Raw genomic sequence first — 25,449 nt, forward strand, 5'->3', positions numbered from 1 at the left:
ACCCATATCCCTATCTTGTCACCGGAGCACCAAGCCACCGACTACATAAACCGCAAGGGGTACTTTTCAATGCTGCTGCAAGCCCTGGTGGATCACAAGGGACGTTTCACCAACATCAACATGGGATGGCCGGGAAAGGTACATGATGCTCGCGTCTTCAGGAACTCTGCTCTGTTTCGAAAGCTGGAGGAAGGGACTTTCTTCCCGGACCAGAAAGTGACCGTTGGGGATGTTGAAATGCCTATCGTGATCCTTGGGGACCCAGCCTACCCCTTAATGCCATGGCTCATGAAGCCGTACACAGGCAGCCTGGACAGGAGTCAGGACCTGTTCAACTACAGGCTGAGCAAGTGCCGAATGGTGGTGGAATGTGCATTTGGATGTTTAAAAGCGCGCTGGCGCAGCTTACTGACTCGCTCAGACCTCAGCGAAAAGAATATCCCCATTGTTGTTGCTGCTTGCTGTGCGCTCCACAATATCTGTGAGAGTAAGGGGGAGACCTTTATGGCGGGGTGGGAGGTTGAGGCAACTCGCCTGGCTGCTGATTACGCGCAGCCAGACACCAGGGCGGTTAGAGGAGCACAGCAGGGCGCGGTGCGCATCAGAGAAGCTTTGAAAACGAGTTTTGTGACTGGCCAGGCTACTGTGTGAAACTTCTATTTGTTTCTCCTTGATGAACCCTCCAACACCCCCCCCCCCGACCCGGTTCACTCTACTTCCCTGTAAACCAACCACCCCACCCCACCCTCCCCTCCCGCTTGCAGAGGCAATAAAGTCATTGTTTTTTCACATTCATGCATTCTTTATTAGTTCCTTACAGAGGTAGGGGGATAATTGCCAAGGTAGCCTGGGATGGGTGGGGGAGGAGGGATGGAAAAGGACACACTGCATTTTAAAACTTTAACTCTTATTGAAGGCCAGCCTTCTGATGCTTGGGCGATCATCTGGGGTGGAGTGACTGGGTGGACGGAGGCCCCCCCACCGTGTTCTTGGGCGTCTTGGTGAGGAGGCTATGGAACTTGGGTAGGAGGGCTGTTGGTTACACAGGGGCTGTAGCGGCAGTCTCTGCTCCTGCTGCCTTTCCTGCAGCTCAACCATACGCTGGAGCATATCAGTTTGATGCTCCAGTAGACGGAGCATTGCCTCTTGCCGTCTGTCTGCAAGCTGACGCCACCTATCGTCTTCAGCCCGCCACTTGCTCTGTTCATCCCGCAATTCAGCCCGCCATCTCTCCTCTCGTTCATATTGGGCTTTTCTCATCTCCGACATTGACTGCCTCCACGCATTCTGCTGTGCTCTATCAGCGTGGGCGGACATCTGCAGCTCCGTGAACATATCGTCCCTCGTCCTACGTTTTCTCTTTCTAATGTTCACGAGCCTCTGCGAAGGAGAAACATTTGCAGCTGGTGGAGGAGAAGGGAGAGGTGGTTAAAAAAGACACATTTTAGAGAACAATGGGTACACTTTCGTTACAAGGTCGCATATTTCGGCTTGCAGGCAGCCATCGTAGGCCACAGTGTTTTGGCTTTTTTAACCTTCTTAACATGCGGGAAAGGTTGCAAACAGCAGCGCATTTCCCATATCAAGGATGAATTGGGTTGTCCATTTAAAATGGGGTTTCAATGTAAAAGGAGGGGGCTGCGGTTTCCCGGTTAACATGAGGCACAAACACAAGTAAACCCCCCCCACACACACACGATTCTCTGGGATGATCACTTCACCCCTCCCCCCACCGCGTGGTTAACAGCGGGGAACATTTCTGGTCAGAAGAGCAGGAACAGGCGCCTCTGAATGTCCCCTTAATAAAATCACCCCATTTCAACCAGGAGAGCTTTCTGGAGATGTCCCTGGAGGGTTTCCGCTCCATCCCCATGCACGTTAACAGACTTTTCCAGTAGATGTACTGGCCGCGATTGCCAGGGCAAAGTAATCATTAAACACGCTTGGTTTTTTTTGTAATGTTTACAAAGTTACACTCACCAGAGGTCTCCTGTGTGACGTGAGGGTCTTGGGTGAGTTCGGGGGTTACTGGTTCCAGGTCCAGGGTCACAAACATATCCTGGCTGTTGGGGAAACCGGTTTCTCCGCTTCCTTGCTGCTGTGAGCTACCTACAGTACCTCCATCGTCATCTTCCTCGTTCCCCGAACCGTCTTCCCTGTGTGTTTCTCCAGTGAGAGTCATAGCACACGGTTGGGGTAGTGGTGGCTGCACCCCCTAAGATCGCATGCAGCTCCGCGTAGTAGCGGCAAGTTTGCAGCTCTGCCCCGGACCTTCCGTTTGCTTCTCTGGCTTTGTGGTAAGCTTGCCGTAGCTCCTTAATTTTCACGCGGCACTGCTGTGTGTCCCTGTTATGGCCTCGGTCCTTCATGGCCTTGGAGATCTTTTCTAATACTTTTCCATTTCTTTTACTGCTACGGAGTTCAGCTATCACTGCTTCATCTCGCCATATGGCGAGCAGATCTCGTACCTCCCGTTCGGTCCATGCTGGAGCTCTTTTGCGATCCTGGGAGGACTCCATGACGGTTACCTGTGCTGATGAGCTCTGCATGGTCACCTGTGCTCTCCACGCTGGGCAAACAGGAAATGAAATTCAAACCTTCGCGGGTCTTTTCCTGTCTACCTGGTCAGTGCATCTGAGTTGAGAGCGCTGTCCAGAGCGGTCACAATGAAGCACTGTGGGATAGCTCCCGGAGGCCAATAACGTCGAATTCCGTCCACACTACCCCAATTCCGACCCGCAAAGGCCGGTTTTATCGCTAATCCCCTCATCGGAGGTGGTGTAAAGAAACCGGTTTAAAGGACCCTTTAAATCGAAAGAAAGGGCTTCGTTGTGTGGACGTGTCCAGGCTTAATTCGGTTTAACGCTCCTAAAGTCGACCTAAACCCGTATTGTAGACCAGGCCTTAGAGTATAGAGTGGTCTGTTTGTTTGCAGGACTGTGTGATGAGCTGTGCAGCCTGCTAGGCTAGACAGAGCTTACTAACAAGGCTCTTTTCTGCTATCCTTGGCTTTCTAACCCCTTTAGATTCTGATGGGGGGGAAGGGGGCACACTAACTCAGAAAACATTGCTCTAAAAAGCTAGCTCCTAGGCAATCAGAGTAGTTAAGAAACAGGAGCATGTGAGGCAGTTGATGGGGAATTCAATGTTTAGAATACTCTAAACTTAAACCAATATCACATCCCCCAACCCAAAAAAGAGGACCCTGCAAGAGTAAAAATAATGCAGGCAGAAGTCCAGCAGCAGTGTAATTCAGTATATTACACTGAATGCAGCATGAAGGATTACCTGCCTTGTGGGCAGGTTGTGTATGTGTGCGTATGGTAAAAACGGCTCATAGCGCTCAGACACAGTACAGGCTCTTGAGGCTAGAGTGTCTGAACTGAAGAAGCTAAGGGAGACAAAGTAGTAGATAAGGCTTTCAGGGACAAAATAGAATGGTCCCATCCACAGTCTGGCAGCATCTGTGCTGGTGAGGATTAAAGTCTGGGAGGAGACCATCAAGCTGGAGCAGAGGGAAATAAATCCATAGTTGGGAGCCTCCTTCCAGATACCCCTTCATGGAGACCCCTGTTTCTAGGATGAGCCAGGTAATAATTGGATTTGTGATGAGTGGAGAAGGGCATGGTAGATTGCCTGCTTGGTGTGAAGGTTGTAGACTTCACAAGACTTCGACAGACTTAGAGGCAGTGCTGGGGGGAAGCCTGTGGTTGTGGTACCCGTGGGTAAGAGATTGAAGTCCAGGACCTCCATAGTAGTTGTGATGCTGACAGACTCCTAGGCCTCACTGAACATTGACAGATGTGTAGCTGAAAGCCATACTGGCTCACCTGTGTGTTAGCACTGTTAAAATAGATGTTGAGTTGACAAGAATGAGTATAGTGTTCAGACTTGATGAAATCCTTGTAGGATGCTCCATGTATTGATATCCCTTACAACATCTGTAGCCCACAGTATAGAGATATATTGAGTGTTTGCATTGTAAACCTTTAATTGTGTAACTCACCAAACAGGAAAGAAGCATTAATAATGTAAAGTGCTGGTCCTGCTTACAACATGGCCCACTGAAACCAAATGAGCCATTGTGAAGCATCAAAGGAGAAAGACTTTGATTGCTCCCCCACAACACCCACAAAGATGGGACCTGGCATGCACATAAACTCAACCCCTCAGCTTGAACTCTGAGGGAAGGGGAATAACAATGTCTGACAAGAAGGAACTGTATCGCTATGCTGCTTGGAATTCAGAGTAGGTAATATTTTTAAGCATAAGCAAGGAATCCCCAAGCTGCTTAGTTTGGCTTAGCCATAAGGGACATATAAACCTTGCATGTATAATAGCTACCTTTTGAAACCTAAAACTCATTTGTGTATTTACCTGCTTTAACCTTGTAAATTACTCCTAATTTCTTAAGAAATCTTTAGTTGATTACTGGCTATATGTTATCTTGAGAGAGCTGGGATGCAATTGACCTGGGTTAAGTGACTGGCCCTCTAGGACTGGGAGTAACCTGAATATTGTGAATTTTGGTGTAAGGGACCATGTATCACAAACGCAGCTTCACGTTGGAGTCTGTTTTTTGAAGTTTTTTGTTGTTGAAGAATTGCCACTTTGAGGTCTGTTTTATTGAGTGACCAGAGATTGAAGTGTTCTCCTACTGGTTTTTGAATGTTATGATTCCGGATGTCTGATTTGTGTCCATTTATTCTTTTGTGTAGAGGCTGTCCAGTTTGGCCAATGTACATGACAAAGGGGCATCGCTGGCACATGATGGCATATATCACATTGGTAGATGTGCAGGTGAATGAGTCCTTGATGGTGTGGCTGATGTGGTTGGGTCGTATGATGTTCCTTGACTAGATATGGGGACAGAGTTGGCACCGGGGTTTGTAGCAGGGTTTGGTTCCTGGGTTCCTTCTTGTCAACTGTCTCCTCCCTTGGTATCCTGCTGTTAATTGATTTATCTTGTTAGACGGACTTAACACTTTATTTGAGATTTATTAGGAGCTGGGAAAGATGGGCTCCACCTAAACCAAGTGGAACAAGACTGCTGGCCTGTAAAGTGAAAAGTTGTAGAATTTCTTTAAACTAAGGATTGTTGGAAAGCACAGGTGTGAAAGAGCACATGTTGTAGGCAGAGACCTTCCTTAAGGATGGAATTTATTAAAGAGGATAGGAAAGAAATTGGTAAAGGAGAGGTAGGGGCTAAGGGGAAACAGTCCCATTTAAATACAACACATGAAGGCAAATGTGCAAGTGCTTAGAATTTAGACTTCTTGCATTTGTATATAAGATGAGTGAGCTAGATAGAGTACCTGGAATTAAATGAGGATATTGATCTAATAGGCATCACAGACACTTGGTGGAATGAGAATCAAAGGGATGGGGTTATACCAGGGTACTAAATATATAGGAATGACAGATTGTGCTGATGGGGGAGTAGCACTATGTAAAAGAAAGCTTTAATCAAATTGTACCATAGAATATCTATGGCTAGAAGTTGCTTGAACAATAAGAGTATAGCAGGAGTAATATACTACAGACCACCTGACCAGGTTGGGGGTAGTGACTGAAATGCTCGGCGAGATTAGAGAAGCTACAAAGGGAGAAAATGCAATAATAATGGGTAAAAAGAATAATGGGTAATGTGGCACCTTAGAGACTAACAAATAATAATGGGTGGTTTCAAATATCTTCATATTGACTGGGTATATGCTATCTCAGGCAGGGATGCAGAGAAATTCTAGACCTCATAAATGACTGTTTCTTGGAGCAGCTTGTCCTGGAACCCACAAGGGGAGAGGCAATTTTCAGTAGTGTTTAACTTCAAAAAGGAGAACTGCACAAAAATGAGAGCTAATGAAATGGAAACTAAAAAATAGTCACAAGTGAAAGTCTCCAAGCAGTTTGCTGGCTTATTTTAAAACTCTGTAGTAGAGGCTCAAACTAATTATAACCCCCCCAAATAAAAAAAGGACCAAATAAATGACACCACAGCTAAATAGCAGAGTAAGAGGCATTTGGAGGCAAAAAAGTGTAAGTCACTTTAAAAACTGGAAGTCATATGCTAGTGAGGAAAAAATCATGTAAAAGTGTAATAAGGCAGGCCAAGAAAGAATTTGAAGAGCAGTTAGCTAAGGACATACATCTCTTGCTCTTTTTAAATGTACATTAGATGCAGGAAGTCTGCCAGACAGGCAGTGGGGGCCCCTGGACAATCCAGGTGCTAACAGAGCAATCAAGGAAGACAAGACCATTGCAGAGAAACTAAATTATTTCTTTGCATTTGTCTTCTCTGCAGAGGATGTAGGGGAGATCACCCCCCCCACACACACCCTGTCGAGCCATTCTTTTTAGACAGATCTGAGGAACTATTGCAAATTGTTCCAAAACTTCCTCTGACCTCAAATTGATAAATTAAACAGTAAATCACGGAGCAGATGGCATTCACCCAAGAGTTCTGAAGGAACTGAAATATGAACTTGCAGAACTAACTGGTACATACTCTATCGCTTAAATCCGCCTCTGTACCAGATGATTAGTTATTCTCCAATGTGATGCTGATTTTTCAATAAATGGTTTCACGGGCAATCCTGGCAATTTCAGATCTGTAAGCCTAACCTCAGTACCAGGCAAATTGATTGGAAACTATAGAAAAGAACAATTATCAGCTACATGTATATTGGGAAAGAGTCAACACTGCTTTTGAGATGGAAAATGTTTCACCAATACATTAGAATTTGGTGGGAGGGGGGAGGGTGTCAAATGTGTGGACAAGGGTGATCCAGTTCATGTAGTGTACTTGGGATTGCAGAAAGCTCCATTAAACAAGGTCCCTCATCAAAGGCTCTTAAGCAAAGTAAGCAGTCATGGATAAGGAAGTAACTGGTTAAAATAGGAAACAGAAGACAGGAATGAAATGATCAGTCTTCACAATGGAAATAGCAGGGTCCCCCAAGGATCTGTACTGGTTCCTGTCCAGTTTAACATTAATAAATGATGTGGGGAAAGGGGTGAACAGTGAGGTGGCAAAGTTGCAGACTACTAAATTACTCTAGATCATTAATCTAAAACTGAGTGAGTGCAAAGAGTTACAAAGGGATCTCCTGTGACTGGGTGACAAAGTAGCAGATGACAGTAAGTGTTAAGTGCTAAGTTATGCATGTGGGGGGGGGAGAAAAATCAACTTTATGTACAAAATGATGGGGTCTAAATTAGCTGTTATCACTCAAGAGATCTTGGCATCATCATGGATAGTTCTCTGAAAACATCTGCTCAGGGTGCAGCAGCAGTCAAAGTTAGGAACCATTAGGAAAGGGATAGATAATACAGAAAATATCAGTGCCACTATATAAATCCATGTTATTTCCACACCTTCAGAACTGCATACAGTATTCGTCATCCCATCTGAAAAAAAAATTTGAATTGGAAACAGTGCCGAGAAGGGCAATAAAAATTAGGGCTACAAAACAGCTTACGTGTCAGGAAGACTGGCACCATTATCTTAGAAAAGAGATGATTAAGGGTGGAAATGAGAGTGAGCTATTAAAATAATGAATGGTGTGGAGAAAGTGAATAGGGAAGTGTTTGTGTACTGTAAAGGGGCAAGAACCAGGGGGTCAGACATTAATTGGGTAACACAATGCACAGTCAACCTGTGGAACTCATTGTCAGGGGATGCTGTGAAAGCCAAAAGTACTACTGGGTTAAAAACAAAAATCAAGTTCAGGATGATAGGTCCATCCGTGGCTATTGGTCAAGGATGAAACCCCATGCTTTGGGTGTCCTTAAGCCTCTGACTGGCAGAAACTGGGTCAGGATAATGGGGGAAGGATCACTTGATTGCCCACTTCCATTCGTTTTATCTAGTTAGGTGAAATTCAGTCTGATAGGGGTTAAACTCTTTCATTCAAGCAAAGTACAGATATTGGCATTAATATTTGTGATGGTCAGTAATTCACATCATTCCTGACTTTGGGGCATTCTTAGTTTATCTAACGGTTAATGTTCCAGCATATTACTCTGGAAAACTAAACCGTAATTGTGTTAAAACAATTGGGAGTCTTCAGAAGGAGTTCGATTGTCAGTGCCATACCTTTTGTATGTATAGGAATGTGGAATAAAACTAGTTTCATGATGCTATGAAAATACTCAACTTTGAGAAAATAATCAGATACTTGCACATGCCTCTACTTCCTGCCATTCAAATAGAGGGGAAGCAAAGCTTGGGCAACAAACGTGCAGGTCTTGATCTAGTTTAAGTATTCATCCCGGAAAACAAATGAGGCACTTATTTATATGCTCCTTGGTCTTTCCTCCTGCATCTAGGCATGATTAACGTCATGGCCACATGACTGTACTTCCATAATTCAAGATCAGATTCCCATGTGGTGTTTTGTGTGTGTTCTAGAGCTGTTGATTAATTGCAGTTAACTCAAGTGGTTAACTCAAGCGATTAACTCAAATTAATTGCACTGGTAAACAATAGAATACCAATTTGAAATTTATTAAATATTTTTGGATGTTTTTCTACATTTTCAATTTAATTTCAATTACAACACAATGCAAAATGTACAGTGCTCACTTTATATTTTTGATTACAAATACTTGCACTGTAAAAATGATAAAGGAAATAGTATTTTCCAATTTACCTCATACAAGTACTGTAGTGCAATTTCTTTATCATGAAAATGCAGCTTACACATGTTTTTTGTTACCTGACTGCACTCAAAAATAAAACAAGTCCACTCAGTCCTACTTGTTCTGCCAATCACGAAGAGAAACAAGTTGATTTACATTTACGGGAGATAATGCTTCCCACTTAACTACCATCTCACCTGAAAGTGAGAAAAGGTGTTTGCATAGCACTGTTGTAGCTGGCATGGCAAGATGTTTACGTGCCAGATGCGCTAAGGATTCATATACCTCTTTCCAGCCATGGTTCCAGAGGACATGCTTCCATGCTGATGACACTCATTTAAAAAAAGTTAATTTAAATTTGTGACAATTCTCCCCCAAGAAGTTCAGTTTCCTGCTCTGCTTTACCCACATTCTGCCATATTTCATGTTATAGCTGTCTTGGGTGATGACCTAGCACATGTTCGTTCTAAGAACATTTTCATTGCAAATTTGACAAAATGCAAAGATACCAATGTCAAGTTTCTAAAGATTGCTATAGCACTTGACCCAAGATTTAAGAATATGAAGTGCCTTCCAAAATCTGAGAAGGGTGAGGTGTGGAGCATGCTTTCAGAAGTCTTAGAAAAGCAGCACTCTGATGCAGAAACTACAGAACCCAAACCACCAAAAAAGAAAATCAAGCTTTTGCTGGTGGCATCTGCATCAGATGATGAAAATGGACACGTACCAGTCCACACTGCTTTGGATTGTTATCAAGCAGCACCCATCATCAGCATGGACGCATGTCCTCTGGAATGGTGGTTGGAGCATCAAGGGACATATGAATTTTAGCTCATCTGGCATGTAAATATTTCGTGATGCTGGCTACAACAGTGCCATGCAAAGGCCTGTTCTTGCTTTCAGATGACATTGTAAACAAGGAGGCAGCATTATCTTCTGCAAATGGTAACCAAATTTGTTTGAGTGATTGGCTGAACAAAAAGTAGGACTGATTGGACTGGTAGGCATTAAAGTTTTAAGTTTTTTTTTTTAATACAGGTTTTTTGTACATCTACATTTATAAGTTCAACTTTCATGATAAAGAGATTGCACTACAGTATTTGTATTAGATGAATTGAAAAATACTGTTTTTTACAGTGTAAATATTTGTAATAAAAATGTAAAGTGAGCACTGTTCAATTACGACACAGAATACAAAGTGTAATGAATATATTTGAAAATGTGGAAAACATCCAAAAGTATTTAAATGGTATTCTATTTAACAGTAAGATTAATCTCAATAGTGTGATTAAATTTTATTAATCATGCTTAATTTTTTTAATTGTTTGACAGCCCTAGTTATTCACAAGATAGCCTTTGTGCTGTGCCTGATCAAGCATCAAATACAGGTGGTATATATGCAACTGTTCTTGAACTGACACTTCTGGCTGTGTTCATATCACTGTTACTCTTCCTATGTGAAGTGGGAATTTTTTGTAATTTTCATATATGGTAATGACTTGATTAGGGATTGATACCTGGTGGATGCAAAAGAGTTAAGTTACTCTTTTGGTGCAGAACAGGAGACATTAGGTGGCTATGTCAAACTGTCTGGGGGGTGGGTATGAATGGGTCATTAAGGACTGGCTGAAACTGACCCATATTAATGGAGGATCTGGAAAGACATGAACCCCAAAGACTCTTTGACACCTAAAAATAGAAAACAATGTGAAGTCATCAGGAAGAACAATGGACCAAGAGGTGACAAGCTAAGAGTTGGCATTGAGAGACCATACTGCTCATCTGGGACAGAGATACACTGGACAGAACCAGAAGAAAGCAAAATGGTTCCAAGAGAGCCCTGGCTTGGTCTTAACCTTTGCTTCTTGTACTACTAACCTAAAAACTTCCCAAAGATGTGTTCCAGTTGACTTTATTCATTTAAAAAAATAAAAACCTACTATTTTGAAAAGGCTGTCTGGTGTCCTGGCAGATAGGTGCATTGATCTCTGAAAAGGGTGCAATGTCCCTGAAAAAGCGTTTTTCTGTTGGACTTATTGGTCAGAGCTCATGGTGTAAAAGGAATGCTGGAGCCCAGAGGCACAGTCTTAGAGCAGCAGTATGGCCAGCTGGACTACTGTTTAGGGAATAGTGGGACACCTTGTAGGGTCTAGCACGCTGAAGGGGGCCCAGGGATCTGTTTAAAAGCTAGGGCATAGCACAGATCCTGTGAATCATGTAATATGTTGTCACAGAACTACTTTATATTGAGAGTGCTTGTCTAAGAATTGGTTATGGTTCTCTAGAGAGCTGTTCTGCTCATTATGATGCCTCGCATATTTTTAGAGTTCTTCACTCTGGATTCTTCCGGTGTGATTATGCTTGTAAATTTGTAGGTCTGTGGCCTTAAAGCAAGCATAGACTTGCCCAGTCATTTTACTAGTAATTTTCAAATGCCTTAAGAAAATTAGTATATGTTTAATTTGGCACTGTGCCACTCCCTAGGATGAATTCCTCCCTAGGGAAAGCTAGGACACAGCCAATATTCTTTAATTAGTATACTGATCTTTTGTGCACACAGATCCAAACACAAGTTTACATGTTGCTAACTGTCATGTCTTAAGATACCTGGGTTTTGTTTTGTTTAAATTTGCCTGGGCTGCTAAAGTAACCTTGGTCCTGGAAGTAACCTTAGTCCTATCTTGTTTGACCTTTTTTCCATTTTAGTTCTTACCAACTTAGTTGCACAAAGTCTTGCAAATATGCCATAGAGTACTAGGAAAACTGGTTAGAAATCAGCATGAGTAGTCAGCTAGTGCTAATCTACAGTGAAACTATAGGAAAACAGTGCATGCAACAAAACCTCTACTTTTAGGACTCCTAGGATATGGTGCCCATTCCTTGTCATTTCAGGCCATTTCTTCACATTTGATGACTTTTAGGTTTTGTTCTAATCACTGCATAGCTCCATTATGAAATCACTATTACATTTTTTGGCATTTTATGGGGCACCTTGACAAGGTTGTGGTAAAATATTGGCTTTATATCCATTGGGATGATACTTTCCATATTTACTGTAGTATAAAATATAATGAAAAACTGCTAAAGCTTTTGAGATGCTGTGGTGACAAATCTGAAATGATCAAATGTAAGCTTGACATCAAATCATAAGCATGTACAGACTAAATTTAAAATTAATAACTTAAAGGTACAGAATTTGGAACTTCAGTCCAAAATGTGGCAGTAATGGTTTGGGCTTAACTTCAAATGCACTAATATATATATTTTATTTATTAAGCCTGATCTGCAAAGGCCTAGATGGCTGAAATATCCTTTGTGACCAGAGAACCCACCTTGTTAAACCTACAAGGAAGTTCATAAAGCAATGGGAGGCCAAAGGCTAACATCCTATACTTAACTTATCAACAATGGAAGAACTTGGAACCATATCTATGGTAGTTCCTATAAATTTGAACATCTGAAGCAGCTAGGAAATAAAGTTGTGAAGAACAAAACAGACAGTTACTAATGGGGGCATTGCTAACTATTGCATGAATAACTTACTAGTAAACGTAACTTATTTGCACCCTTTTCTGCACACTTAAGTTGAACATTTATGTCTTAAGTTTTAGAACCTTAATGTCCATTCTGTGAAAGTTTGAACAGTCAGTAATTTTCCTGCTGTTTTAGATGGGACTGAGGAAGTAGCTTAATGAAACGTTTCCCAGAGATCTTCTCTTGCAGTATGCCAAGACTTTGTTTTTATTAGTTTAACAAAGCCTTGGTTCAATATCTTGGAAAAATACACCTACTTTCATTTAGGAAGTTGCTGCTTAATTCTAACTCTTGACTCCCCAAAGGAATTGTTGAAGTTAAAGGTACTCAACCAGCTGCATTACTAGGAAACATCCAGTAGAATGGGCACTTCAAAGTTACATGAACTTACCTCATCTCTGTTAATGCCGCCGTGATAGTGAGTTGTTGAGCTCTTAACTTTAAAGAACAGTAGAGCTGCAGGCACCAGTGGGAGCTTGTGAACTGTCACCCAGAGGTTGCCATTATCCTCTGCAGTAGAAGCTGCTTTAAACCCTAGAGAAGAATGATGCAGATAATCTTTGATCTTGGGCTGAGCCATCTGACTTTTCAAGTCTTTTGGTAAGATGACAAGATAAATGACCGTATGTACCTGGGATTTGTATAGCCTTTCTCTGCATGGAAGGATGCAGTTTTTTAAACTACATGTGAATTTAGACAATCTAAATTACTGCAAATCCCTATATGGACACTGATTGTGGTTTAAGTGTCTTATTTAGGTTTATTTTAAATTAATTAGGACCAGGATTAAGCTAAACCAAAAGGTTCCACACAGGGATTTGCACCAATTTAACTAAACTAGAACTAGTTGGTATATAGCTATCAACCCCAAGTATTCAAAAAGCCTGCCTCCAAAATTGAGTGGCTTAACTCAGAATGTTGGTTTCTGTAGGTTTATCTGAACCCAAACTGTACTCTTTAACTATCCTGACAAAACTGCCCAAAGTGGACACTGTTATCAGCATAAAGGTTCTCTATTCCAGTGTAACTTATTACTGTGCAGGAAGGGAAATGAGCTAGATCAGTCATAAAGCATCTTTATCAGTTGCTTCTGTAGGCTGAGCTCATGGCACTTCCCAGGGGCTCCTTCCATTCCTTCATCTCCTCAAAACCTCAGTGTCCCCCATGCTCATTAAGATGTGGTTGAAGCTGCTGGCTGGTAACTAGATTCAAGGGACTTAATGTTCCCAATTTCCATCTTCTGGCTTTGCCACCAAAATGAATAGGGTTCTACCTGTTGCAGCCTAAAACATTCCCTGAAATGTTCCATGTGGCTGGATGAAGCATTCAAACTAACATATTGGATACAGAACTTGATGAAATCTAAAACATTGCATTGCTTGGACAACAATAGACAGTTTACCAGAAACTCAGGTAATTGTGAGGTAGAACTGGTTAAAGGACTGCATTCTGTAGCAGTGTAATTAACTCCTGCAGTGAATAAATGGGCTGTGTAATTTTTTATTTATTTATTTATTTTGTTTAGGTGTTATCCCAAAGCAAATTTGTTAATTGTTCTGTTAGAAAACTTATTCTATACAGTCTGGCAGCCAGTGTATACAAAGCTTGGGTGTGGTTTGTTTTGTTTTTTCCCCACTGCCTTTCTGAACTTTCATTCTAACTCTGATACCACCAAGTTTTTGGATCATTTTGGGTATCATTAGTCTGACTAGGATAGCAGGACATCAGAAACTTTACAGCTTGCTCATTGGGACATATGAAAAGCAAACTGGAAACTCCCTGCAGAGCTGCTTTAATTCAGATGTTTGAATGATTTCCATTTCTCTCAATGTCCTATAAATTACAAGTATTCTCAGGTCGCCAGCCCTCTTAATTTAGCAAATTCTATATTTTGAATATACTATGTTAAGATTTGAGATTCCTCTTTATGCACTGACAAGCCACCTGAATGTGTTACAGTAGCTGAAAATTACTCATACAAAAAATGTAATTTTCATCCACAACTTTCTGCAGTTACTGATCCCATAACTGCCTTTGTGATTTCCTGCACTTTATCTGCAGGGTTCAGAGAACCATGTTTTCTCAACTACAGACTGTCTAGGTTTGCTGCAAGACAGTCACAGCAAAGGAATTTTCATAATTTTTGGTTACTTCTAAACTATGCAGTGATCAGATAAATCCTTCTGTCACTGAAGAATTTGACACCAGTAGTCAAGTGTCCACAAACATGAATGCCTCAATTTCTAACCCCATCCTTTTGTACTACTACAAAAAAAAAATCTAGCCTTCAAGGAGCCAAAAGAAGATTAGCTATTGCATTAAGTAGGATAGGGACATCAAACTGAGGTTTTACTGTGTTGGTAGGCACGCAGAAGGGTAGTTCTGAGGTTCAGGCTTGAGAACACACCAGTACAACAACTTGAAAGTGCTTTCTGTTAAACTTGAATCCAGAATACATTTATTATCCCAAAGTAGCTAACAGTTGTCAATTCGTTCTAGACATTTTCTTATTGAAATAAAGATGGAGAGCTTACTTGAGCAGAGGGAAAATGACATCACTACCATGAACAAAGGGGTTGCAGGTGGTCATGTTTCCTTTGTTTACATCTTCAGCAAGTAGAGAAAGGAATGAGGTCCTTGTAAAGAATGGGTGAGCCTAATTTCCTAGGAAGATAGTCCAAAAGGGAAGACTAACCTCAGCAGGTATAGGGCATTAAGAGACCTCAGAGGAAAGAAATACATGAGCAAGTCATGTGAAAAAATCCTACCAGAAATCCTTGTAGAAATTTGAATGTAAATTCACATTGTAATTTATCCCAATGGTCAGATGCCCACATTTATAGCTAGTTCTATTTTTCCTGTTACTTTCTGAAACTTTTGTCCTACTTACTCTAGTCTAATACAAGGAATTTATTCCTACAAATGAGGAGATTCTGAAACTAACAAGTGTGCATCATGCTTCAAAAAAGCTCAGCTTACCCAACATTTTCTCCTAGTGGACTTGTTGAACCTAAATTGGAACACACCATGCTGAGTGGGAGGACTTTTTCTGATAAGCTGCGAGGCATTTTTGGAGTTGGTGCCTTTCTTGAAAATTTGTCAGTGCAAGAATTAGGCATGCCTCAAAGAGGCAAATATGCACTTTATAGTTTGTAAATTTTTCTGTAACTAATGCATTTAAGCATGATAGGAATAGGTTCTAATAAAGCTTTAAACACAGTGTAGTCAGTCTCTTTAAATAGTCCCAATCAGACCCTTGTTTCTACCCGATAACTCCGAAGAGAGGGACATTTCCTGAAGACTTGCAGCATATGTCAGTGATTACCAAACTTTTGTACTGGTGACCCCTTTCACATAGCAAGCCTCTGAGTGCACTCCCTATAAATTAAAAACACTTTTTAAAATATATTTAACACCATTAAATAAAGGTAAGCAAAGCATCTTGCAGCCTGCCAGGGGCTTACCCTGAACAAGTCTCAAACCAAGTTTGAGAACCCCCTGGTTTAGACAATGCCCTTTTCACTGTTCTCTGAACTCTGACCTGTTTTCCTGGTATTGAGGTGCATGGAACAGAACATGGAGGTAGGATCTGAGAACCTGTAGGGAATAAGGAGATGACATTGTGCCTTTACACACAATGGGCATAGTGACATGGTACTACACTACAACACTGTGAAGCAGTAATGGTTGCTACACAGGATACCTACTTCCACAAAAGGAAACTAAGTTAAGCCAATTGAGTTCTACTTTTTCAGCCACAAACACACCCCTTCCCAGTACCCCACACCACGACCATAAGTATTACTACTTTTCACCTTTCCTGCATATTACTAGATTTTTCTCCAAACACAGCCAGCTAGTACAAAGACCTACACCTAGCATTGGGAGGAAAAATATGGTAAAGGGCTGTGCAGAAGGGGGTAAGGGAAGGCAGATGTCCCTCAGATATACCCTACGTTGTGTGGCTGTGGTGATAAGCCAAGTGTCTTGCCTTACTTTCCTTGTTTTTTGTAAGCTTATCAGGGATGGGTGGGTGTGACAACACTAAATGCTTCAAAATGAAGCTTTTTTTAATATCTTACTGGGTTTTTATTCATGGAGTAGGTGGCGAAATGGACAGTCAGCAACTGCATTATCGCCCTCAGAGGTCTACTTTCCAGCAGGGGCTGCTCCTGAACGCGTCTCTGTTGTAGAATGAAATCAAGCGTAACTTATAATGATATGACTTTGTGTGCTCAGCCCTCATCAATCAGGCTTGTGTGCACAGTGTATAAGCTTTCAGTTAGTGTGGATAATAGCTAAGTGACCTGAATCAAACACTGAAACTACCCACTGCACCAGATCTAGTTGGGACAGACTTCTTTACCAGGACTTGCGTAGATAACTTTTCTTTCTATGTCAACAAAAAGTAGGGCTGCCCAGAGAACACTTCAGCCAGAGCCCTGATTTTTATACTATTAGATGTATAAAAAAACAAACTACATGAATTCAAATGGAATTAAAAACTGAAACTTCATACCAGTTGGCCACCTACTTCTAGAGGAAACATCAGAAGTCCTCTGTCAAATGTGGTCGTAAGTATGGAGCTGCTACCAGGCACCTCCATAATTTGCTGTGGTTTCTCAGGTTTCTTCTAATATTGGTGCTTTTCAGCTTTGTCTCGTGGAATGTTTGTTCCAGAATGGTGTTCAGCACATGCCAGTTTAGTTAGTTGCGCTGTCTTCTGGATCACTAAGGCCTTAATACAAAAACTGAATACTGACCTTGGAACTCTTCCCACAGCAAAATTTGATATCGTGTAATAGTATGACAATTTAAATTATCTCTAAGACTTAAACTCCATATAGCAAAACTTGTATCTAAGTTAATCTTGAACATCTCACCCATTTGTAGGAATGCAATTCACTAGGACTTGCAGTGTATTTCAAGTAATAACTAGGCTGATGGAGTGACTCAAAGAGCACAGTGCTAATTGGTTAGCCAATCTGATTAAGTTTGCACCTATTTCCTTGATTCAAGCTGTTGTGCTTTTTTTTTCCTGTAAAGGGACACTATCAAGGTTTTTGAAAATGACTGGGGGAGGGATAGCTCAGTGGTTTGAGCATTGGCCTGCTAAACCCAGGGTTGTGAGTTCAATTCTTGAGGGGGGCCACTTAGGGATCTGGGACAAAATCAGTACTTGGTCCTGCTAATGAAGGCAGGGAGCTGGACTTGATGACCTTTCAAGGTCCCTTCCAGTTCTAGGAGATAGAATATCTCCATTAATTTAAAACCTTGACAGTCCTTTTAATTGCAAATACTTTAAAATTGACATGCAAACAGAAAAATCCTTATGGCCTTTAAACAATAGACTGTAGAGGAAACAATGATTACAGACAAAGTACTATCACAAAGTAATGTGAAACTAACAATTTCTCTTCCTTCCAGGTATAGTACTCTTAAAGTAGTGTAGCTTTAGTAGATAACTTTTGGACAAATGTGAATTTCCTAGTTGACTGTCTCTTTAAAGTCTTGCAGATGCTTTCAAAGACCCTGTAGTCTAACAGTCAATCAGAAATTCCTAGGTATTGGTGTTAATTATGGCCTGCAGAAACATGAGCATGTCAGTAGCCCCACTGAATTCAGCTGAACTACTCAGTGTCTGTAGGAAAGATTTTTTTTTTTTTTCTTAGACACATTAGTATGAAGTGTCCAGTCTTATTTGCTCTAAGATCACATCTACCCATACAGCACTACAGCAGCGCAGCTGCACCCCATCTGGTGAAGACTTTCTCTCTATGGAAGAGAGCTCTCCCATGGCATAAAAACCCACTTCTGCAAATGGCAGAAGCTATGTTGACTGGAGAAATTCTCCTGATGACATGGTGCTGTGGACACTATCACTTAGGTTGGTGTAACTGTCGCTTAGGGGAGTGGTTTATTCACACCCCTGAGTGACAGATTATGCTGTCATAAGCTACAACTGCACTACAGTGCAAGTGTCTTTATACTTTGTCAGGCTTTAAATGTATACATGTCTTCATCCAAAATTGTCTCTGTAAACTGAAATATTGTCTCTCTAGCTGAGGGATATTACAACAAAATTTCTAAGTTTTAAATAGTGAATGTGTTATGTCTTTTTAGATTGTGTAAATCTTTCAAGTGGGAAGGGTAATTAATGCCTTAGTTGTGTAGATTAGCTGAATATATTTGCTATATATCTCTTTGCTGCATGTCTATAATTAGTACAGCAGCTTGCTCATACTTCATTCACTTAGCCTTTATGTATGAAACAATTTAAGCCACTTAATTTTCAATTGCATTTTCAGAATTCTTTGAGAACATAATGAATAGCGTTACTGATGTGATCCAGAGAAGATCTCAGATTTTTAAGACAGCCTGGGAATGAAGCTTCAGTTGACATTTTCCATATGACAGTGGCATATTACATTTTTAATAACCTCTCAGTACATGGACTCAAACTGAAGAGTTCATATGCATTTATGAAAATTACTTTATACCTTAGCAGTTAAACTACTGAAATGTACTAATCCGCAAACAAAATGGCATTTCCACACTGAAAAACATAGTTGTAGTGTTATGAAGTATTATTACTAAGACTTCATTATCTTTGTTAAATACACTTTCACAATATGGTTTTATGCAGTATTGTCAAATACAAACTATTTTGTCACATGAGTAAGTTCTTCGTAATTGTTTACCTTTGCTAGTTAGCAAAACTTCGTGATTCTTGTTAGGTTCCTAGTTAGTGTGAACTTGTAAAGTTCTAATGTGCTAGATCCCCTCCCTTCCCCTGAAGTGTAGCAGTCATTAATGCACTGTCTGAAGATGGGTTTGAGATTTGGTATTTTAATCCAAGGAGCAAAGGGGGAGTGAAGGGATCAAAACACTAATATTTAGAAGGATGGGAATACCTCACTTCTATATAGTAGACTCACTCTTGTTTTAAGAGTGCACTGGCTTACTCTCTAAAGGGAACAGTCCCATCTGCCAGGATGGTACTCACCTAAACCCTCAGGAAGGAACTGAACTAAAGGAGCACAAAGATCTACTGGAGTTTGAATGACCCCTTGCTGGCTTCCTATAATGAGTTTACTTGCTGTACACAGTTGTGCCCTAATCCTGCAACTGTCTGCATGGGCAGAATCCATTGAAGTCAGTGAGTTGCAGGGCATCTACATGCATGCAACAAGATGTGGTATTGAGGCACGAATTGCAAATGTAGTACTTGAATGCACCATAATAGCATTTTGCATCATAAGGTCTGCAAGTTGATTTGGTTCTAAACCAAAATATACTTTCAGCTCTTCCACCTTTTGCCACAACTATGCCATTTGATGGTAAGGGGTTAAGTTGTATTCAGATCTGGGTTTTTCATTTTCCATTCAAAGACTACACTAACTGCACTCTTAGTTTACTAGGAGTACATCTTGAGTACTTATTATTGAACTTGTAAATTCCCACAAACCTCTCATTTCCTTCCTTTGATATAATACAGCTTTTCTTGTGTGATATTGACTTGTTTTTGTCAGAAGAGAAATCTTGTTTAAAGTATTGCTAGTTTGACAAACATACAAAGGACTCTTACCACATTCAAGAAAACATGCTGTACTCTACAAGCAGGTGATATATTTTAATCTCTAACTTTTGGCTAGTTTGCACTGCTGTTTCATGGAAGAGGGCTTTCCTTGCTATTTACGGATTACCTTTTTAAAAAATATCTCCCCAGCATCATTGTAGTGAAAATAGTAGGAACCAGATAGACATGTGGCACATACCCTTAGTTTTCTTTTAGTGAAGGTAAGGTAACAACTGAAACAAGTTCCTTGAATACATATGTCCCTGAAACTTTACCGGTAATCTCTTTAAACAGTACACAAGCATTAACTAATGGAAGTACTTTATTTCCCCTTCTAGATTCTGTTTACTTCTGTCAAATAGCTGCAACCCAAAGATGGCTGCAAATAAGCCCAAAGGTCAGAATTCTTTGGCTTTACACAAAGTAATCATGGTGGGAAGTGGTGGCGTAGGAAAATCTGCTTTAACACTGCAGTTCATGTATGATGAGGTAAGAATCCAACTTTATTATAATGTTTTGCATCCTACTTAATTTTCAGAAAGAAATGATGAAATGGCTGAGTAGCATTAAGCTTATTGGTATGATCATTTTAAAACTAGTTCTTGAGTTCTAAATAAACTAGCTGGAAGAATTGAAAGGTTTATTATGTGACTTACCCATTAAGTTGAATATAAATGTCTGGGATTTCTTGAACTCACACTTTCACTTGATTTATAATCTCAAAAGGCAGTAGATCAACTATTGTGTATTCTAATGACATCCTTAGAACCCTGCAAATCTGCGTATATGTGTGGATGCATATTTTGTATCCGCACAGGGCTCTAAACAAGCTTTTTCAAGGAGACTTGGTTCAGAAGGGATCTGCACCCTATTGGGGGTGCTGCTCAACCTCTTCTTTGAGAGAGGTTTGAAATAGGATTCCTGTTTTCCCTTACCACTTGTCAATGCAAAATACTACCATTGATTGGCTAAGTAGTCTTGGGGCACTTCTATAGTGTGCACCATTGGTGGCAATGTAAGGTATGCATAGCTATACTCTACAGTGAAAAGCTAGCTGCATCCACAGTGCAGTGTGTAGCTACATTTGTTAGGGAAAGGCTTGGGAGGCAAGGCGACACTACACTGCTAAAGATAGCTCTGTAGACAGGGGCGGTGCTGCTTGAGCATATAGAAATCCTTGGGTATGTACTCTACATGGCTTCTGGCATGTGTTCATTGCCTAAGCAGTGCCTCATGGTCTATATTGCTTTTTATATACATGCTAAAGGGAAGTGCAGTGTATGTATTCTGAATGCCACCATAAGGAGTGTACAGTGTAGACATACCCTTAAGTGACTTTAGAGTACTTGCAAGAAACAAACCAATGTTCTAACTCTGTTCAAAATCAGCTTGACATTGACATTACCCAAGACAACGCAAGTATGCTGCTGATGCTCTAAAATCCTATAGAAACTGAGACAAGAGGCCCTAAATTGTGTGAATTTTATTTTTGGGTAATAGCAGGAAGTGAGAACCTCTGGTGCCCGTACAGCTCACAAGAGCATCTTATTTTGCTGGCATGAGATGGGCTTGACTTAATTTTGTCAAGTCTTTGTATGACTATAATATAGGTACTCTTATGGCCTGAATAAATGAGCTATGTAGTTACTGACCCAGAAAAAGTATATCATCTTGTATTTACATTAAAAATCCAGATGGAGATGTTTGTGTATTTTCAACATTTATTTGGGAATATTAATATGGTTTTATCCTATATTCTCTTTTTTTTTTTTTTCAGTTTGTGGAAGACTATGAACCTACCAAAGCAGACAGCTACAGAAAAAAGGTAGTTCTGGATGGGGAAGAGGTCCAAATAGACATATTGGATACAGCAGGCCAGGAGGACTATGCTGCAATTAGAGACAACTATTTCCGAAGTGGAGAGGGATTTCTGTGTGTCTTCTCTATCACAGAGCTGGAATCTTTTGCAGCTACAGCAGACTTCAGGTAAACTGATGGGGAAATTACACATTTAAATATATTTTAGTGAGTTCATAAAATAAGGTCTTGATCACCTGTCAGATTCCTCTTGTACAATAACTTTTATTGTACTCTTTTGCTGTTTCATAGCTATGAAAGTTTGTAGAGATGTCAGACAATACACAGGGTGCAGTCTAAAGACTTAGAGCAGCCATGTGTGTTTTTCCTCTGCTGATCAGGTAATTTTTGGCACAATTACCTTATCTTTAAGATGCTACGAAACAAAGATTTAGTAGTACTGTCGGAGCAGGTACTTGGCAGGGTTCAAAAGACTGCCTACCTATGTAATTCATTGGCTTTTTGGCACCTGAACTGACTTGTAAACAGGCGCACTACCATCCAAACTGATGGGCCTGACCATAGTTACTGGTAGCAGTAAGTGCCAGACTGTCTTGTAGGCTGCACAGCAGCTGTGCAGTTTGGATCCCAAACTTCATATGTCCCAGGACTGTTAGTTTACTCTCTGCTTGTTCTACCCATTGTAGTTCTATACCATGTTTGTTTTTTGGTTCTCTTCTCTGTTTAACCTGTCAAGTACCAACAGGAGCAAACAGCAGCCAGATGTGTAATCACTGGCCTCTATGTGCTAGAATATATGTAGTGCAAAAGGTCACCTACTTAGTTTCTGTATGAAAACTGAGTATCCCGGAGAGCAGCATGTGGCAGGATTTATCCTCCAAATTCCTGGGCTCTGGCTAGCAAGCTTTCCATATGTTAAGAGTTGGTACTATTGGCTCTAACAATAGTTGCTGTTGGCAACATTACACAGCACTTCACAACCACCTTGTGAGGATGGTTATTGATGTCTCTATTGATGTCTGTGGTTGGATGAACAATATTCTAAGGATACTGATATTACATAATATTTATAACAACTCAAATGCTTTTATTAAGTAGAAGGTACTGAAGTATAGTTAATGCAATCTTGTTTAATCCTGTGGGCCCCAACATTTGGTGCTGCAAAGTATCAACAGTTGAGTTAAACATTTGCCTTCTGTTTTTGGAAATAAAGTGCCATCAAAAACCACTAAGTAGACATTCCATTTTAACCAGCTTCCTCAAAATAAACAAAACAAACTTCCCCAGTGCAATCTAGCAAGGCCAGGCCATGAAAAGGCGTAAATAGCTCTTCATAGCTATTTTGTTTTCTCTTGGAAGAGTGTCAAAATTCCAGGGGAAACTAAAGTAAGTCTCATGGAGAGACAGCCCACAAGGTTACAAACTGGTAATAGGACAGAAGAAAATGCAAGGCACAAGCAGTCAATCTTTTGAAGCATCCTCTTTAAGTGAGGGGAAATGATCTGACTAGGAGTCTTTTTGGGTTGAGGATGAAACTAATGGATGATATGATACTATTGCTAAAACAGTAATTAAGATGCTAAATATTAAAACTCTGCCCTAAAAGTCAAGAGAATACCTTCCTCTTCAGTTGTGCATATCACCATCCACTCAGTCTGAAAGGATGTGAATAAGCTGCATGAGGAATGTCCAGGCTAAAGCAATTTTAAAGAGCAAGAAGCTTTCTTCAGTTGAGAATATGGCAGATAACATTACAGTTTCAAGGCAGTTGCAGCAACATATTACAAATATAAAGTTACTCTGTCAGAAGGGATTCACTCCCTCCCCTCCCGCCCAAAAAAGACCATGCAGACAGAAAAACTGAGTCTTGTAATTTATGCAAATAACATTAGGCTTCAGCAGTAGCTGCAGAAAACAAGTTCCTTACTACATGCTCGAACAGTGGTTCTCACTTTTTTCCGCAAACCAATTAAATTGCTGAGGGTCTCAGCGGATTAATGATCTTTCCAAATATTGTTTGTACTGTTAGCAAACTCTTGTAAAGCACTTTGGATAAAAGCATTATACAGAAAACTTAATCTTTTTTTGTTCTACAAATAAAAAGCACAATCTCCTATTTTAATACCAGTAGTCTTACCTTTCTAATGCGATGGATGTGCCCTCTGTCCCCACCATGGCAGCCCTCAAGCTGGGGCTGGGAAAAGTTGTTGTCTTTCTCTGGCTGCTGCAGCCCTGCACGTTCCAAATTCTGCCCCATCCCCTCTTCTCACCCCACTGTCCCCTCCCACCTGTCCCCTATTCCATCTAAGGCCACCACCTCACCTTACAAGTGTCTTCTTCAGGGTCCAGGCACGTAATTAGTGGAGCCACGCCTGTGCAGCTCCATTAATTAGGTGGGTGGCCCTTCATTCTCTCGTGTGCGGCCACCCATGCGCGCACCTCGGAGGGAACTATCCACAAACCACCTGAACAGAGCTTGTGGACCACTGGTGGTCTGCAGACCATAGTTTGAGAACCTCTGCTCTAGAACTACTTCAGCTTGGTCTAATGAAACAAGAACCTGTTGCATCCCTATTTAGAATAAGAGTCCCCTCTTTTCATTAATCTGACACTAAATATACCTAAATTTTCCAGAACCCAGCTACAAATCTGGATAAGGCAACTCATTTTGTTGAAACTAACTTATTTTAGAAGTGTTGAAGATGCAAAATCAAAATAAATATATGCCTTTTATGTACCATATGAAACATATTAAATTAAGAATGCTCTTAGGCATGCAGCACAATAGGAAACACTAAGTATGGGTGATGGGTTACATCAGTAGTAGTAGTAGTAATAGTGAAATAACTTCAGTATTAAATAGGCACTAGTAATTTATAGATGCTCAGTTAAACTGGCAAGTCAAAGGTCAAAAACCTCTTTAAAGCATTTTAATGTTGTGAAAAGTGTCTGAAGCACTCAAGGGAGCAGCGGAACTAGGTTGCCTACGTGTTGTGGTAGTGCCTAGGGGCCCAGTGTGGTAGGCACTATACAGATCATAAAGGTCTCTGGCTCAGCTTCCAGTCTGAGTATAAGACAAGAGAGATGAGGAACAGGGTAACAGGAACACAGTAGGTGCCTACTAGACCTGTCTTCATGGGTCAAAACAAAATGAGTATTGGAAATCAGAATATATTAAGGAAAACTTTTAAAGGTGGTCTGGAATGGAGGAGGGGATATGGATGTGTCCCTTGCTGCTTTTGATGAATAAAGGAGGCATGAATGGTTTTAAACTACTTTAAAATTTCAGATCTTGTCTGCTGTCTAAAATTTACTAGAACTAGTGAAATGACACATGTTGAGCTCTATAGAGGAAGAATTTAGTCATCAAAACAGTGTTAGTCATGTTAAATAGATATTACACTAACTTCAGACAAAGAATGTTTATTAAAGATTCAAAAACACTATCCTTTCAGCTAAAGTGAATTTGCAATATACATGCGGAAACACCCAGCAGAAACAGAAAAGACCAGCCCCTGATGTTTCTGATATTTAGTTCGGGCATGGAGGGGAGGGGTTGCAGGGTAGAAAACTTAATCCTTTTCACCTCTTCTGTAACACAAAGAATAGTCTATTGGAAATCTCTAGAGCAGGTTTCACATTTTAATATTTATGTTAAAAGAATACTACCATGCCATGTTTGGGAGCTGTCTATATCTGAGTTCCTGGGCATTCCTGATCGATCTGAGGGAATGCAATTGAGCAGAACACCAAAGAAGGACATTGTGACAGGAAGTTTGGAAACTTGATGGCTTTTTCTGTAAAACTGTGGTTGGTCAGGGCACAGCTCTAACAGGGTAGTTTCCCCATAATGTTAGCTTACCAGTTCGGTTCCCTTT

At 40.7% G+C, this 25,449-nt stretch overlaps 1 protein-coding gene across 1 annotated transcript in view; it reads left to right on the forward strand.

The window, feature by feature from the left end:
* RALA (RAS like proto-oncogene A) overlaps positions 1-25,449 on the forward strand; it is a 49,575-nt gene that overhangs the window by 17,637 nt on the left and 6,489 nt on the right. Inside the window, exons 2-3 of the mRNA XM_034761241.1 lie at positions 20,092-20,242; positions 21,531-21,739. Coding sequence (XP_034617132.1) covers positions 20,129-20,242; positions 21,531-21,739 — 323 coding nt within the window. The 5' untranslated portion in view covers positions 20,092-20,128. The remainder of the gene's footprint in view (positions 1-20,091; positions 20,243-21,530; positions 21,740-25,449) is intronic.

This window comes from Trachemys scripta, chromosome 2 (genome assembly GCF_013100865.1).
Source record: "Trachemys scripta elegans isolate TJP31775 chromosome 2, CAS_Tse_1.0, whole genome shotgun sequence".
Classification (NCBI taxonomy): domain Eukaryota; kingdom Metazoa; phylum Chordata; order Testudines; family Emydidae; genus Trachemys; species Trachemys scripta.